Here is a 13,590-nt window from a genome sequence, read left to right as displayed (position 1 = left end):
TCAGTTTACAAGATCTTTTTATCGCTATTCTCACAATGAACCTCTGAGATAGGTCAGGCTGCGAACAAGGTTATCTAGTGAGTATCGTAACTCAATGAGGACTAGTACCTGCATCTCCCAAGTCCCAGTTCAATGCTCTAACCATGACAGACATGAGATCAATTATCTGCATTCTTCCCATGATTAAAGGTTGGATGATCTTGGTTGGTACTTTTAAAAAGTATCCTATATGTTACAACCCACTATGACTAATATTCAACTTACTGTATTAACTGCCCCTTTCACAGAACCCGAACAGACATGCTGATCAGTGCGCTCCAAGCTACAAACATCTCGAAAATTAGCTCCACCACTTGTTCCAAATATTTTTTGTATACAAAAGTTCAGTTATGCTTCTTAGATCATGATGCTGCACTGACCTAGTATACTCCCTTGCCTGAAGGAGACTTTACCCAGTGGGAGGTGGGACCAAAAACAGACAAATAAGAGAAACCAGACCTGTCAACCTCTCTTCTGCCCTGTGTAAAAAGGAAGGGAATGAAAAAAGGAAGGGAATCAATGAATGAAAGAATGACTGGGGAAAATACCATAACAGCCCTTGATCATTGGACAAGGTACCATCTTCTGGAGCAGATCATTAAACAGAGAGTCTGTGAACATCTAGAAGGCAATGCCATAATCACAAAAAGTCAACATGGGTTTCAGAGAAACAAGTCATGCCAGACAAATCTTATCTCTTTCTTTGATAAAATTACCAGCTTGGTAGATGAAGGGAATGCTGTGGATATAGTATATCTTGATTTCAGTAAGGCCTTTGACAAGGTTTCCCATGACATTCTTGCAAACAAGCTTGTAAAATGTGGGCTAGACAAAGTAACTGTTACATGGATTTGTAACTGGTTGACCGGCCGAACCCAAAGGGTGCTCAACAATGGCTCTTTTTCATCCTGGAGAGAAGTGACCAGTGGGGTCCCACAGGGCTCTGTCCTGGGCCCAGTGTTATTCAACATCTTTATCAATGACCTGGATGACAGAATTGAGAGTATACTTATCAAATTTGCAGATGACACCAAATTAGGAGGAATAGCTAATACTCCAGCGGACAGGATCAACATTCAAAATGATCTGAATAGACTAGAAAGTTGGGCCAAAGCTAACAAAATGAAATTCAATACGGAGAAATGTAAGGTACTGCACTTAGGGTGGAAAAATGAAATGCACAGATATAGGATGGGGGACACTTGGCTTAAGGAGACAACATGTGAAAGGGATCTAGGAGTCCAAGTAGACCACAAGTTGAACATGAGTCAACAGTGTGATGCGACAGCTAAAAAGGCCAATGCAATTTTAGGCTGCATCAATAAAAGTATAGTGTCTAGATCAAGAGAAGTAATAGTGCCACTGTATTCTGCTCTGGTCAGGCCCCACCTGGAATACTGTGCCCAGTTCTGGGCGCCACAATTCAAAAAGGACATTGAGAAACTGGAGCGTGTCCAGAGGAGGGCGACTAAAATGGTGAAAGGTCTGGAAACCTTGCCCTATGAGGGACGACTCAGGGAGCTGGGGATGTTTAGCCTGGAGAAGAGCAGGTTAAGAGGTGATATGATAGCCATGTTTAAATATTTGAAGGGATGTCATATTGAGGAGGGAGCAAGCTTGTTTTCTGGTGCTCCAGAGAACAGGACCCGGAACAATGGATGCAAGCTACAGGAAAAGAGATTCCACCTCAACATTAGGAAGAACTTCCTGACAATAAGGGCTGTTCGACAGTGGAACACACTCCCTTGGAGTGTAGTGGAGTCTCCTTCCTTGGAGGTCTTTAAGCAGAGGCTAGATGGCCATCTGCTGGGGATGCTTTGATTTGGATTTCCTGCATAGCAGGGGGTTGGACTGGATGGCCCTTGTGGTCTCTTCCAACTCTATGATTCTATGATACTATGATCTGCATATGTATGAAAGACCACTACACCACAGGTGACAGGCATGTGTTTCTTCTGTAATGTTCACATCTTGGAACAGCTAATCTAAATGGTGGAAAGAGCACTGATCAAATGTAGATATTGACAGATACAGGCAAGAATTTTATTGTGTCTACGCTGTCATAACCCAGTTATACTAAAAGAACAACTTCCCCCATATTGCATAAGGAGGTATCCAATATCTCTTTATGTAGCAGTTTTCAGGGCAGAGCAACAACTGAAGGATGGCACCTGGGAGCAGCTCCACCCCTCAAAACCAACTAAGGTTCACTGGGAAAGATCCCTCATACCAATTGCCTAGTTGGCTCCCTTTGTCAGCACTATGACATTGGACCTCTCTGTAAGTGTGTTCTAGATAGATCTAAAGCCCTTTGACCTCGTTTCTTGTTTGTCACCTTCTTGAACATCGGTTTAAAATTTCTTCCAATATCATTATGAGCTCAGAACATTCATGTTAAAAAAAACACAGAGTCCTAGGGTAGTAACACTGGACAAGCAAGCCACACTAAATGTTATTGCTCAATCCTGAGAACACGGAGAAGGAAGCCTGTTGGCCATTAAAACTGCTGTCTACCTAAGCCAACAATCCACTTTCCTCAATAGGAAAAACTGAGCTATGCATGGAAGAAAAAAGAAAAAGAAAAAAGACATCTTCCTATCTGTCTTGATGAAGAATACTGTCTGACTGAGTACTACGGCTAATCCTACACCAACCACAACTGGCCAAAAAGAAAAAAGTACAGAAAGATTTTAAATTTAGTTCCTAGCCTCATTTATTGAATCTCAAGGAATGCACAGAGATCAACAGCACTTCACTTTGGAGACTTAAGAATGTGGGGAAGTTCAAAGCAGAACATACAAATGATATACAGACAATGAATTCTTTTTCTGTCTTTCGCTCCCTCCCTCTCTCCCTTCACAATGGCTTTGATTAAACGGGAAGTTATATAGGAGTCAGAGGTTGTAATAACCACCTGCAATGACAGACTTATAGGGTATTTTTGTCTCCATGTGCTGCAATATTCAGAGCACAATTGCCAAATGGACTTCAAGGGGGAGGAACATTTTGGGATGAATAATCCAACTCTTCCCTTCCTTCCTTCCTTCCTTCCTTCCTTCCTTCCTTCCCTCCTTTTCTTTTTTTTAACATTTCCAACCCACTCCATTAATCACTTCCCACTGGCCAATACAGAGAAATTTTCCTTTCAAAAATGGCTCATTCAAGCTTCTGTGGCTTTTTTTTTCTGTTTACACACAGTTTTGCTACCTTATGTCAACACTTCCTAATGAAAATCATTCCACTAAGGGAGAATGAGGCCCTGGCAATGGGCAAACTGGATGTTTAAACTTCTGCTAATAGATTTATCCTAGCATCTTTACCGGAAACCAAATGGCAGCCCCTTAACCATGCCTTCCAACAGCTCTGATGCTGCCAGCTATTCATCACACTTTCCAAATTCCCTAAGGTTTGTCCAATAGAGATGGCCATTAGTAATAAATAAATAAACAACTTTTTTTTGTTGAAAAAGTGACATCCCAGTCCTAACCACCTTTAATATGAAGTAAAATCTCTCTGGCTTTAACAGATCTTTCTGGTATGTTTGACACTGTAGCCTCAGACAGTAGTTCTGTGCATGCTTCCTTCAGAGTAGGTCTCATTGAACTCATCACGATTTATTACAGAATAAACAAGTCCAGGATCAAGCAATATAACTCCAGAGAGTGCAGGTACACAAAATCATATATTCAGACTGCTTGTTTCAATGGGGCTTCCACATCTTCTGGGGGAAGCGGGACACTGGATACTGACCAGCTGGCTGACGAGAGGAATAGCTGTCCCACAAGAGAAATATCTAAGCCACAGAGAACAAAAGCCTGGCTGGTCCACTGGCCAAAGAAATGAGTTCACGGTACTGGCTTCCAGAACCACCATCTCACTAAAAAAAGAACACAATTACCTTCTTACTCAGTAAGTAAGCTGGTGCATATTTAGCCTCTTCCACTAACAAATCTTAGAAGTACAAGGGCTGCGGGGTCCATTGCAGGACCTCTATTCAAGCAAGATCAGCAGCAAGGGAAGACCAACTTGAACCCAACTGAATATGAATGTCAATTTATAGCTTGCCTTGTCTATTCAGACACTGTCTCAAGTAGATCTACCTCCTCCGCTTTTCTCTCCTGACTCTCCTTCCTTTGCCTGTGTACTTTTTCTTTCCCACTTTTAAGTCTTCTCCAGCCTTATTTTACCGTACAGAGGTGGGAACAATGCTAGTCTGAAAAGCAGAGTGAATAAGTAAATAAGTAAATAAATGTTGCTCTCATTTAAAACAGGGAAACTGGGAATGAGTGATGATGGTTTGCTCAAGACTGTTATTCAGCATTCAGTGCTTTGCTTCTTGGAAATTTACCACACTACATTGCTATAGTGCTATTATTCCACTTTGACATGGCTGTCTCCTGTGGCATTCTGGGGTTTGTAGTTTAATGAGGCAGAAGGACTCCCTGGCTGATAATTCTAAATGCCCTTCCCTAAACTGCAAATCCCAGGATTCCACAGGAGGCAGCCATAGCAGTAAAAGTGGATTAATTGCACTCTTAACAGTGTAGTGTGCTATCATTTTGGTCTCTCAGGTTCAAGACTATTGTGTCATCTAATATGCACACAGCAGCGTATTAAAATAACCAGCAAAACGTGCCATCACCCTGTGGCAGGAGACAAGAGTTTGCATGGCATGAGCCCAAGTAAGTGTGTAGTAGGAAGTCTCTGGCATTAATAACAGGAACTGCCAAGTGCACCAAATGTCAACTGTTTCAGGGGAAGATTATTAGAATTTTGTAAAACTGACTCCTGAATGCAGCATCATTTACCTTTTTCTTGTAAGAATTAATGGCACCTATCCCATAAGAGAAGGTAATACAGTGACTTTGAGGATGCCATTGAGGTGAGAATAAATCATGGTACATGGGCCCCTAGTGGCCTCAACCACCAAGAGGACAAAATCACTCCTTATCTCTCTAAACCCATTCTGTGACTTACATCTGGGTTATGCTACAATCTGACAGAATACTAGGATTCACGATTTCAGTATCCATCATCTCTATGGAGAAATATGTTCACCTGGACTAGGACAATGGGAGATCAAGTTCTGAATCCCAGTTTGGCCACGGAAACCCAACGGGTGGCCTTGGGCAAGTCACACAGAGGATGGCAATGGTGAACCTCCTCTGAACAAATCTTGCCAAGAAAAGTGCATGATAGATTCATCTTACGGTTGCCGTAAGTCAGAAACAACTTGATGTCACGCAACAACATATCTGCTTAAAGCATACATTTATACAGCTTACATGTGTTGCAGAAGAAAAGGTAGTCTCTTTTGAAAATAAAGGCCATTAAGACACCAATTCCTGCACGCAGCACAGTCCTATGCATGTTTACTCAGGAGTATGAAGCACTGTGTTCAGTAATGCTTATTTGCTGCAAAGGAACACAACAACACTGGGATTGTAAAATTACCAGCCACATGGATAGCACAGGAGGTTATAACTGTGTCCCAGTTTTGAAATTATTTCATTTAATTATGATCACTTATATGAAAACTTAACATTTGCTTAGTGCAGAGGTTGGCAACCTGGCATTCTCCAGATGTTTTGGATTACAAGTTCCATCAGGCTAAACCAGCACAGCTCATGCTAAGGATTCTAAGAGCTGTAGTCCAAAACATCCACTGATTCCAGTGCTTTACATACATTACCTGCTTTTAACAACACCATAAGGTAAGTCAATATTATTATCTCCTGTATATCCTCAGATGGCGGGGAAGGACAGTCTGAGAAGAGAGGATTGCTTAATGCCTCCTAATGAATTCATGGCGCGGGCCAGATTCAGATCAGGGACTTCCTGATTCATAGCATACCTCCCGTCTATGCTACAGCATTTCTTAAATGACATTTTACAACGATCTCCTGCCCACAACCAAATTACAATTTGAAAACAGAACCCATTCCCCTTCAAGCTCTTGGTAACTGACAATGTTTTAAAAGTTGACAAACTAAACAGATCCAGGGACCTAAACAGTAACAACATCTTTTGGGGTGGAGGACAAGGGGTGAAAAAAAATTACTTATTGCCTGAAATTGGGCCTTTACTACAAAAAGGGGATACTCTCATGCCATGCAAACATACAGCCCTTGCCTGACACCAAGATGTAATCAATAACTGATCTGTATTTGTAGCTGGAATTTTATTTCACTCCCCCTGAAATTTCATCCATGTTTCCAATTTTCACCAGTTCCCTCTCTCTCTCTCCTTCCTTCCTTCCTTCCTCTCTCTCTCTCTCTCTGTTTCCACAATGCCAGCCTATTTATCTAGTTGAGGGTGAGCCTGCTGCCAGCCAAAAGTTTATGCAGACAACCGCAACAGTGCTTGGTGCCAGCCTCGAATGGTCTTCTGCCCTGGCACCCTGCCACTCATTTACAAGCAACAAGCATGCAGAGAGAACAGGGCTATAAACATCTGTGTGCCTCTTCATAATTTTTAAAAAATACTCCATTGTGCCTTAACTGCAGAAGATCCCCCCCCCAAAAAAAATAGACCCCTAAAACAATAAGTCAACATATTTCAGAAAATCAGTTTTGAAATTTAATTCATTCCATTATCTGGAAATTAAAACAAGATAGTTTTCCATTCTTTGTTACTCCTTCTCCTGAATTTACAGGTGAAGTGTTCCAATGACATGAAGGTATGTAGTTTTTCTCATTAAGTTTTCTTTTTATCATTTTAAAGGAAAAGACAAAAAACAAAAACAAAACTCCAGTTCCATGTATACTTGCAATTCCACCTTAAGGAGTTCAGTTGTGTTTACTCCTGAGTAAACATATACAGCAGCTAGGGAACAACACTTATTTTTATTCCTACAAAACCTCTGCTTTTCGTCTTCTCCACCAATTTATTTACTTTTACAGAATCTTGTAAAGTTTGATAGCCTTTTCAGAGCAAAGGCTAAAACCCCAGAGTCCACCCTTAATTCAGGAGCAAATCCCACTTATCTTAATGGGAACTGCTCATGATGTAACAGCCCAGGAGTGCTATGGAAACAAAACAAAAAAGCCCCAAAACAAAATAAAATACATGAAAATAATCCAGCAGAATCTCTGATAAATATAGAGATTAGCAATAATGATACAAACATTGTGGGGAGGAAAGAAAGAATCCTTCCCTCAGAAGAGGTCCATTTTCCATTCCCCAACCTTTTTTTTATATATATATATATATATATATATATATATATATATATATATATATATATTATTTTGGGGGTTTGCTGAACAGCCTACTTACCAGTTGGTTTGAGAAAATCCATTGGGTATCTGGAGTAGGGAGGCGGGGGAGACTCTGGAATTAGAAAAGTGCAGATTAAATAAAAGCAGACCCATGAGAAGGGAGAAAGAGAGAGAGAGAGAGAGAGAGAGAAGGAAAGGGGAGGAAAGGGGGGAAAGATAGGAACTTATGATAAGAGTGGCATTCTTGTAGCCAAACTGTTTGTCTTAGCTGTGGAGGCTGGAGGCAGGGCCAGCCAGGCGGCGATTGCCTTGATATTTCACTGTCAGATAAACAAAAGGGGCCTGCTGGCGCCAGTCTCTGGTGCTATCTGCTCTTCTGGCTGTCTCCAGCGGGGCCTCCTTGGCTGGGCTCAAGCACTCCAGCGCTGGAAAGCACCCACTGATCCCGGCTCCCTGATAATCCTCCCAGCCTGGCCTGCAAGGCTAAGGCTGCTGCTGCTCTCCATGCAGACAGTGGAACAGGGCACAGAAAGCCAAGGCAGGCAGGGAGAGAGGGAGGGAGGGAGGGAAGGGAAGGGGGCAAAGACAGAGGGACACAAAGCTGGGCACACACACACAACCCAGACTCACGCTTTCCTCCTCTCCCCTCCCCATTTGCTTCCAAGCAGCCTGCAGGCTGGACAAGAGGTCTGGAACAACTAGGCTGAAGTTTAGAAGCCATTGCAGGGCTTTTCAGAGAGATAGAAACTCTGTGTGTGTGTGTGTGTGTAGACACAATATCCAGGCTTTGAAATGACCCCCCCCCCCCATTCCTCCCAAGCAGCCTGCAGCTTGGACAAGATGTCTGAACCAACTATGTTAAAGTTTACAAGGCACTGCAGTGCTTTTCAGAGAAATGGAAACTACTCTGTGTGTGTGTGTGTGTGTGTGTATACAATATCCAATTTTTTAAATGCCCCCCCCCATTCCTCCCAAGCAGCCTGCAGGTTGGACAAGATGTCTTAAAACAACTATGCTAAAGTTTAGACGCCAATTGCACTGCTTCTCAGAGAAATGACAAGTGTGTGTGTGTGTAGACACAATATTCAACTTTTGAAACTGGCTCCCCAATTCCTGCCAAGCAGCCTGCAGGCTGGACAAAGAGTCTTATCATGCTAAAGTTTACAAGACACTGCAGTTGCTTTTCAGAGAAATGGAAACTCTTTTGTCTGTGGTGTGTGTGTGTGTGTGTGTGTGTGTGTACACACAATATCCAGTGGGTGGTGGTTCCTAATGGAGATCTAAAGAGACCCAAGCTGTTGTGTGGGTGACACCCCCCAACACACACACACACATTTGGATACAGACTGAACACAGACATTTGGATAGTCTGTATCCAAATGTGTGTGTTGCATACACACACATACACACAACTGCTACATGAGGAACCACCACCCACCCCATTTAAAAGGCTGGATGTTGTGTGTCCACATCACACACACACACACAAAGTTTCCATTTCCCTGAGAAGAAACAACCCCCTTTGCCAGGGCTGGTTTCAGGCCTGGTCTGCAAGATCCCTCTCCCCTCCATTGGCATCATAGGCACACTTTTCCCACCCCAAGAATTTGGGAAGCCAAGGCATTTTGCCCAAAAAGGAAAGAAAGCAAGGCTGCAAAGCGGCGCCTGAAAACCTTCTCAAGGAGGGAAGATGGAGAGAGAGGGCTTGAAAACAACCCAAGGACGGCTGAGAGAGAGAGAGAGAGAAGATCCCAATGAGTCCCTCCGAGCCACGCTTAGCACTGGAGACGGCATCTGAATGCTGATCTTCTGCTCTTTCTACTCTGGGGTCTGTGTGTGATAGTTTTCTCTACACAATACTACAACCCCACAGGGCCAGGGGAGTACCATCATCATTTGCAGACTATGGACTACAATGCCCTGGAAGCCTGGAAAGGGTTTCGTACCAAGACAGTGTTTTTGGAGGGAACCATCCTAAAAAGGCTGAAGTCCCTGGGTTTTCCTCTCCTCTCTCTCAGACCCAAGTGGGCAAACTGCAAACGCTTCTCCGGGGATTCTTTAAAGGCTGCCACTAAAACCCCGGAAAGGTCATCTGCCTTCCTTTTCCTGACTGCTTCGAAAACAACCCCCCAGACCCAGACCCAGAGACCCACACACACAGAGACCCCCAGAGCCAGACCCAGAGGGGAAGCCCAGGCCCAGAGAGCCGTTTCCCTGCTGCTGCTTGGGAGGCCTCTCCAACCTCTTGAGGCCGCAGCCTCCCTTATTCCTCCTCTTCTCTGCCGAGCCATAGCTCCAAGCCTTGGAGGCCTCTGGACCCAAAGTGGTCCATAACGCCCCGCAGCAACCACCCACTTTGAGGCCGCTTTAACTGAGCCAGGGGAGTGAAAGCGGTCTCAGAGCGGGCTATTTCCACAGTGTGTTCTGGGCCTCCGCTGTTTAAAGAGGGGCCTTTCGTGGCAGAGAACAGGACCACTTGGCCTGAAACGCACTGCAGGAACCATCCGGTTCGAGACTGCTTTCCCTGCCCTCCGAGGGAGGGAGGGAGGGAGTAGGAGCAGTAATCATCATCTGGCTCTTATATCCCGCCTTTCCAAAAGGAAGCAAGGCGAGTTTGCAGAGAGCAGATACAGAGAGGCAGACATGTAGGCAGCAGCAAGGAGAATGACACAAACCCTGCCAAGTGTGCAGCCTCCTCCGATCCCAGAGGGCTTTTCCAGCCAAGGGCCGTTCAAGTGGCCTCAAAGCGGAGGGTTGGGGGAGACGGCCAGAAGGGCCCCCGTCCAGCCCAGCCCCTTCGTCCATGCAGGAACTCTCTCTCCATCCCGGCAGCCCCTGCCTCAAGACCCCCCAAGAAGGCCCAGAGAATACCAAGAGCGGCCTGCAAGGGCTTTGGGTCCCAAAGAAAGAGCCCAGCCCTCGAACCCCCCCCCCCCAACCCCAGACCCAAAGGGCCGCCGGAGATAAGCCGGTTTGGTCCCGCTGTGTCCGGCTCCAAAGAGTCCAAGCGGGGCCAGAGCGGCTTCTCCCTCGGCCCAGCCGTGCTAAGCCTAGCTTCTCCCTCGGCCCATCCGTGCTAAGCCTAGCCAGGCTCTTCCGGGGGAGGCAAGGGGCGATGCCTACCGAGTTCGCAGAGGCGGCTGAGGTGGAAGGGGTTGCAGCAGACCAGGGCGTCCGGGCGGAGGCTCTTCGTCCCGTAGCACTCGCAGCCCACCAGGCGCTTGACTTCGGAGCCGGGACGCAGGTCTGGCCATCGGAAGACTTTGCCCAGCAGCAGCGGCAGGGAGTACCAGTGCTGGCCCAGCTTGGCGTCGCCTTTGCTGGGCAGCAGCAGGCAGGAGGTGCGGGCGCCCCCCCGGGACTCGACGGCTTGCAGCAGGCCCTCCAGGTGCTTCTCCTTCAGCCGCTTGAGCACCGCGTGGGTCAGGGCCTTGAGCTCGGCCTCCGAGGAGCCCAAGGGGTGCAGCTTGGTCCCCTTGCCGCCTTTGCCCAGGCAGCACCCTCGGCTCCCGCCGCCGCCGCCGCCGCCTCCATGGATCCGGGGGTCCAGGGCTCCTTCTTCCCCTAACTCTCCCCCTCCGCCTTCCTCCTCGGCTGCTCCTCCGGCGGGGCTGACTCCGGCTCCGGCTGCTCCCGGCGTCGTTGCTCCCGCTGCTGCTCCCGCTGCTGCTGCTGCCGAAAACGAGGCTCCTCCCGCCGCGCGGCTCCGCCAGAGTCTCCGGACGAGCACCGACCTTTTGGTCCTGAACATGCGGGACGTGAAGGAAGGCCCCCGGCTAAAACTCGGGCATGCCGTCCGCAACTCATGAAGGAGCCGGGGCCCGAGTCCAGGCAGCCAGGACCAGCAGCAGCCTGAAATGATGGAGGGGCAGAGAGAGGAGGAGGAGGAGGAAGCAGGAGGAGGGCAGGAGGAGTCGGACAGGGCTTCCAACGGAGCCCCTTCGCCAAAGGATGGTGGAGCAGCAGGAGGAGAGGCCAGGGCCAGCTGGAGCATACGCCAGCTTTCAGGGTGGCTGGGTCTCCTTTCCCTTCTTCGCCTCCCTTCCTCTCTCTCTCTCCCTCCGAGGATAACAGCAATAATAACAATCTCCTTTTACATCCACTGGAGTGGCTGCAGTCTCTTTAAAAGAAATGGGTCTTCCCTTCTTCTTCCTTCTTCTTCTCCTTCCAAGGGTCTCGGGAGAGGGGCACCATGCCCACCCGCTCCTTCCCAAGAGACACACCGAAACACGGAAAGCCCCGAACCCAAGAGAAACAGCCCTCCGCGATGCCCGAAGGGTCCCTGCTGCTTGCCCTTCTCCTTCTCCGGCTTCTTCTCCTCCTCCTCCTCCTCCTCCTTCCAAGCCCCAGGCGGAAAAGCCGTCTGAAGCGGCGGGGAGGGAGGAGGGAGGGAGGGAGGGAGGGGGCGGCTGGCTGGCGGCTGGCTCTCCTCCCCCTTCTGCCTCCTCCCTTTTGGCTGCTTTAAAGCCACCCCTCCGAAGAGAGAGAGAGAGAGAGAGAGAGAGAGAGAGAGATGCTGCAGAAAAGCCCCGCGCGGGTTGGAAAGCGCCTCCCTCCCCTCCCCTCCCCTCCCCTCCTCTGGAAACAAATCAGGACATTGACAGCAGACTTAAAAAGAAAGACGGGGGAGAGAGAGAGAGACACAATGGCCGCAGCCTGGTCCTGAGGAAGAGGAGGAGGGAGATGGAGGGGGAGAGTGGGGGGGGCAGTCCCCAAAGGAAGCTGCTCTTGTCTCTTTTTTTGCTAAAGGGGAACAAGGATGCCCGAAAGAGCCCAAACCGGGGAAAGAAAAGAATCCACCAGTCATCCAAATGGATCCATATATATATATATGGAGGGGGGAATCCGCTTCCTTCCTTCCTTCCTTCCTTCCTTCCTTCCTTCCTTCCTTCCTTCCTCCCTCCCTTCCTTTCCTGGTTGAGGAAGGGCTTGTTTGCTTCTTCTCCCTCTCCTCCTCCTTCAAGAGAGCATCATCGGAGGGAGACTGAATCCAGCCCTTGAAGCCACCGTTTCTTGGCTCCTTCTCCTTCTCCTCCTCTCCTGCGCCTTTTTTTTCCCTTCCTTCCTTCCTTCCTTCCTTCCTTCCTTCCTTCCTTCCTTCCTTCCCACCAGACTTTGAGGCGGGGGAGCCTTTCTCGGAGCCAAGTTCTCCCCACCACCACCACCTTCCTTCCTTCAGACCCCCCCCCCAGACACACACTCCTCCTTTTGGGGGATGGGAAGGGAAGGGAGGGGAGAAAAGAAGAAGGAGTAGGAGTCTGAGAGGGAGACTCCTAATACTATTAATGCTAGTCACAGAGAGGGGCGAAGAGGGAGCGTTTCATGACGTGTGTCGCCAGCCAAGCCTCCTCTGACTGTGTGTGGCTGTGTCTATGAGAGTGTGAGTCTGTCTCTCTCTTTCCTGGACAAGGCTTGTTGTCTGCGCCGCCTGCCCTCCTTTCTGTGTCGACACACACAGCAAGCAACCCACACTCGCTGACAAGGGCCGCCTTCTCTTCCCCAGCCTTTGGCTTCCCTGCCTCCTGCTCCTCCTCTCCTTCCCTCCCTTCCCTTTCCCGCTCCCTTCTTCCTCCTTCTCCCCGACGCAAAGGAGGAGAGAAAGAAGGAGGCGACGCTGCTGCTGCTGCTGCTGCTGCTAGTCTCGCCTCTCTTTTTCTCTCCAGCTTCTGGGAGCAGAGCTTAACAAAATAAAGACTCCCCCCTCCCAAAAAAAAAGAAAGGGCCTCTTTTCAACACTACAGGATAAAGCACTGGTCGGCCCTTTTAAGGGATTGTGGACTTCAGTCCCCAGAATCCAAGGCCATTGGCCAACGTGGCTGAGGCTTCTGGGAGTTGGAGTCCATAATCTCTTAAAGGGCACAGTTTGAGGACCACTGCACAGCCCTCCCTTTAAACCAAGTGGTCCTCCAAACTGTGCTCTTGAAGGTACTTTGGACTTCAGCTCCCAGAATCCCAGACCATTGGCTGAGGCTTCTGGGAGCTGAAGTCCATAATGTCTTACAAAGCACAGTTTGGGGTCCACTGCTCTGAAGAAACAGCCCTCCCTTTAAACCAATGGTCCCCAAACTGTGCTCTTTAAGGGATTTTGGACTTCATCTCCCAGAATCCCAGGCTATTGGCCAACGTGGCTGAGGCTTCTGGGAGCTGAAGTCCAAAATCTCTTCAATTATTATTGTTATTATTATTATATTTTCTTATATCCCACCTTTCTCCCCATATAGGGACTCAAGGCAGCAAACAAGTATAAAGCAATACAATTGAAAAGCAATACAAAATATTAAAAAATAATTAAATATGCCATTTAGAAAAACAATTAAACCATTTTAAAGAT

General features: G+C 47.7%; 1 protein-coding gene across 1 annotated transcript in view; it reads right to left on the bottom strand.

Annotated features, from left to right (window-relative positions):
• Nucleotides 1-11,644, bottom strand: part of LOC149324202 (SMAD family member 7-like) — a 61,420-nt gene extending 49,776 nt beyond the window's left edge. The window contains exons 1-2 of the mRNA XM_089497540.1: nt 10,383-11,644; nt 7,318-7,371 (exon numbers count right to left, since the gene is read on the bottom strand). Of these exons, the coding sequence (XP_089353666.1) occupies nt 7,318-7,371; nt 10,383-11,253 (925 nt within the window). The 5' untranslated portion in view covers nt 11,254-11,644. The remainder of the gene's footprint in view (nt 1-7,317; nt 7,372-10,382) is intronic.
• Nucleotides 11,645-13,590: the final 1,946 nt, after the last annotated feature.

This window comes from Sceloporus occidentalis, unplaced genomic scaffold, assembly GCF_023333645.1.
Source record: "Sceloporus occidentalis isolate IW3139 unplaced genomic scaffold, rSceOcc1.0.p SCAF_1, whole genome shotgun sequence".
Classification (NCBI taxonomy): Eukaryota; Metazoa; Chordata; class Lepidosauria; order Squamata; family Phrynosomatidae; genus Sceloporus; species Sceloporus occidentalis.
Note: the sequence above shows the minus strand (reverse complement) of the source record. Positions and strands in the feature narration are given on the sequence as shown.